This window comes from Pteropus vampyrus, unplaced genomic scaffold (assembly GCF_000151845.1).
Source record: "Pteropus vampyrus isolate Shadow unplaced genomic scaffold, Pvam_2.0 Scaffold1000005099, whole genome shotgun sequence".
NCBI classification, from domain to species: domain Eukaryota; kingdom Metazoa; phylum Chordata; class Mammalia; order Chiroptera; family Pteropodidae; genus Pteropus; species Pteropus vampyrus.
The window spans coordinates 1-3,127 of record NW_011919501.1 but is presented as its reverse complement, the minus strand read 5'-3'; the positions used below and the strand labels follow the sequence as shown (position 1 = coordinate 3,127).

The 3,127-nt window shown below is 64.2% G+C and overlaps 1 protein-coding gene across 2 annotated transcripts; it reads right to left on the bottom strand.

The window, feature by feature from the left end:
- Positions 1-6: 6 nt before the first annotated feature.
- LOC105311587 (ATP-binding cassette sub-family G member 1) lies at positions 7-2,855 on the bottom strand. 2 transcript variants are annotated; one of them, XR_002778911.1, is made up of 5 exons: positions 2,729-2,855; positions 2,458-2,616; positions 1,669-1,787; positions 230-531; positions 7-154 (listed from the first exon to the last, which is right to left on the bottom strand). XR_002778911.1 is itself a non-coding variant. In XM_011387556.2 (4 exons), the coding sequence occupies exons 1-4, from the start codon at positions 2,816-2,818 to the stop codon at positions 303-305; spliced, it is 597 nt and encodes a 198-aa protein (XP_011385858.1). In that variant the 5' UTR covers positions 2,819-2,855; the 3' UTR covers positions 7-302. The 2 variants fall into 2 exon arrangements, 1 of the variants encoding a protein (XP_011385858.1); XM_011387556.2 differs by having other exon boundaries at positions 7-531.
- Between the last annotated feature and the right edge of the window lie 272 nt (positions 2,856-3,127).

The following is a 3,127-nucleotide window of genomic DNA, read 5'->3' as shown; positions in this document are numbered from 1 at the left end:
CCTCCGGTCCACCAAGCTTTCATAGCAGGTTTCGATTTTGTGCCCCAGTTGGAGATGAGTTTTAAGTTTCTACAAATAAAAAAACATCCTTTCTACATCTTCCCTAGATAAAGCTAGAAAGGGCGAGGGGAGAAGACCCCGGCTGGGCAGGGCGGCCGCGCACTCGGCGCCCCGCGAGCCAGACGCGGTGGCCCGGACTGGCGTCACGGCCGCCCCGTGTCTTCGGGCGCAGGCTGGGCCGCACACGTCACAAGGCGCCTGGCCTCAGCGTCTCTGTTTCCCTTGTTCTGGCAGCGAGTGCTCTACCTCTCCGCCCGGATCTTGTACCTCAGGACGAAGTAGGCGATGAGACGCAGCGAGATGAAGAAGATGCCCAGCACGAGGAAGTCCAGGTAGAGCGTGGCGTTCTCCACGTCCAGCTCCCGCAGAATGGCCTCCGACTTCTGGAAGTGGCAGGTCTCGTCGGTGTCGCAGTGCAGGTCCTCCCGGTCGAGGCCGTAGATGGACAGGATGACCCCTTCAAAGCCGTACCTGCGGAGGGACGCGCCCAGTGTGAGCAAGGCCACCGGAACGCCACCCGCAAGGTCCCCGACGCTGCCTCCATTCGCCGAGGGCGAAACACCGTCGTCTTCTCTCCGATTCCCGGGGGGGCTCCCCCCCAGAGAGGCCCCCTCACTGACCCCCCTCCCGACCTCCCAGCGCCTTCCCCGCACGTGGCAGCCTCGCTATGCTTTCCCGTTCCGTTTCCTCCGGCGCCTCCACCCGAAACCCAAAGGGAACGAATCATCGGTGTTCGTGTGGCAGGGACGCGGATGGAAGACCCTGCGATTCCTTCGGACACTCCGTCCTTTTCAGAAGCCGGACACGGTAAAGGGCCCCACAGCCTCCCAGGCAGTGCACAGCGCGCTAACGAAACGTCTCCGCAGCGTCCACCGCGCCGTCCAGCCCGGCGCTGGCGGGACAGGTGTGCGGGCCGGGACAGGGCTTCGGGCTTCGGGCTTCGGCACCGGCGCTGGCACGGGCAGCCGGACCTCTGTACCACTGCCCGCTCCCGCTTTCTCCTCCCAAACGATGTGCCCGGGTCGGAGCTGACATTCGAGACAAGAAAAGCTTGTCCCAGCCTTGGATCTGCGGGTCACGTGGAATGGCTCGGCCGGGCAGAAAAAGCTCCAAAGACAAGCGCGTCCTTTGGAGGCCCGAGCTGCCCAACCAGCCCCGGGCGCAGGGCAAGCGAGCGACCGCCAACCCGCACGCCGGACGCCGGACGCCGGAATCACGGCCCGTTTCCGCTGGGTTCGTTCCAGGGTTTGGAGTGATCGGAAGCGTGGTGGGAGCACCCCTTGCTTCGGAGAGGAAGGACGTGCCTAAGGTGGAAACGCTCCCCAAATGCACCAGAATGCGCCCCCCCCCCCCATCCCGGGCCTCTTTGGGGCCTGGGTCACTGCGCTTCCCCCGTGCGTGTGTGGCTGTGGCCATGACGGTGACAGGGGGCACAGAAAACTAGGAAAAGCTAGAAGTCGCCGATCCCCTTGGATTCTTGATGGGAGGACCCTGCCGGCATTTAGCCGACGGCCGAGCCGTGGCTTCCGTGAGCATCTGCACGTGAATGACAGGCCCCTTCCCCGTGCGACCGTAAAGCCCCCAGTGGGAGAGCCTCGCGCGCACTACCTGACGTAGGAGATGTAGGACATCCACTGCAGGTAGGCCGGGATGGTGTCGAAGCTGACGAAGAATCCCGAGAAGAGGAGGACGGGGATGGCGGTCACAGGACCCACGAAGGTCGCCACCTGCAGGGGTGACACAGAGAGAGCTTATTGTCCGACCCAGCTTCCTCCTCAGGTGGCCCCGAAGGCCACATTCCTGGACAGGGAAGGACCGGTTTTCAGGATGTGTCTTACGAGGGCGGCACAGAAGTGTCTGGTTTGGGGTGCGAGCCGCTCGCTTTGAGGTTTCGTGATTCACCACAGGTCTGGCTTTGTTTTAAGGAAAGGCCTGAGCCGGCCCCCTGAAGCCACGGAGCTGCGGAACTGCAAACGCACAGGGGTTCGGCGGGTCGGGGGGCAGGGCAGCGCAGGTGTCCAGGAAGGGCACGTGGAGGGACTTAGGTGGGGTGGGAACATGGGGGTGCCATGGGGGTGGCAAAGGGATGGTCAAGGGGTCCCCCAAGGCAACAAAACAGAACGTGGCCTCTGAGCCAGCTGCCTGACCCTGCATGACCCAATCACACTGCCTCTTTGGGCCTCAGTGGCCCCACCTGTGAGGTGGGGACAGCGCAGCGCTTGGCAGACACCAAGCACCACACAGGGGCACCTGCCAGTCCTGACTGGCCAGGACCAGGTGAGTCCTGCCCTGGGGGTCGACCTGGCGAAGCCGGCGCAGGAAACGGGGGCGGGATCAGGAGTCGGGGCGGCGCTGAGCCCAGCAGAGCCTGTCCCGCGATGTCCCCTAGGCTGGTACCTGCAGGGACGTGGAGGCAGCCCCGATCAGCAGGCCCAGGGACTGTGCCACCAGCGAGGTCATGGTGCCCAGCGCGGCAAACAGGACGAACCGCAGGGCGTCGGACGGCTGTGACGTCATCCAGTACACGATGCTGCAGTAGGCCACGGGGAACATGATCTGGAAGCATGGGGCCCGTCACGCTCAGGGGACTTGGCGTTTCCCGCCCTGTCCTACAGGGTGCGAGGGAGACCCCCGCCCCTCTTCAAACACACGCCCCTCGCTCACGCACCTGGAAGGGGACGTCGGCCATGGTCTTGGCCAGGTAGTAGGCCTTCAGGCTGTACCAGTAGTTCAGGTGTTCCCGAAGAAACACGCCCATCTCCAGCGGAACTAGGAGACAGGAGGACGGGGCAGGGTCAAGCAGAGATAGCAGGCCTGCCAAGTACACGCACGGGCGGTCCTGCGCCATGCCCCCGCCCCCCGACCCCCGACCCCCCCTGCCCGTGCCGTGCCCTCTGCCCCCCGCCTGCCCCGTGCCGTGGTGTGGGCCCGCCAGTGCTTACAGCACTCAGGGTTTGGATGGAGGGATGTGGAATGATTTCCTAGCCTGGGAAAACTGCCCCCTTTTCGTAACATGGGAGAGTCATCTCGTAGGCGGCATCTATGCCGATACTGAGCCTTAGCTTGA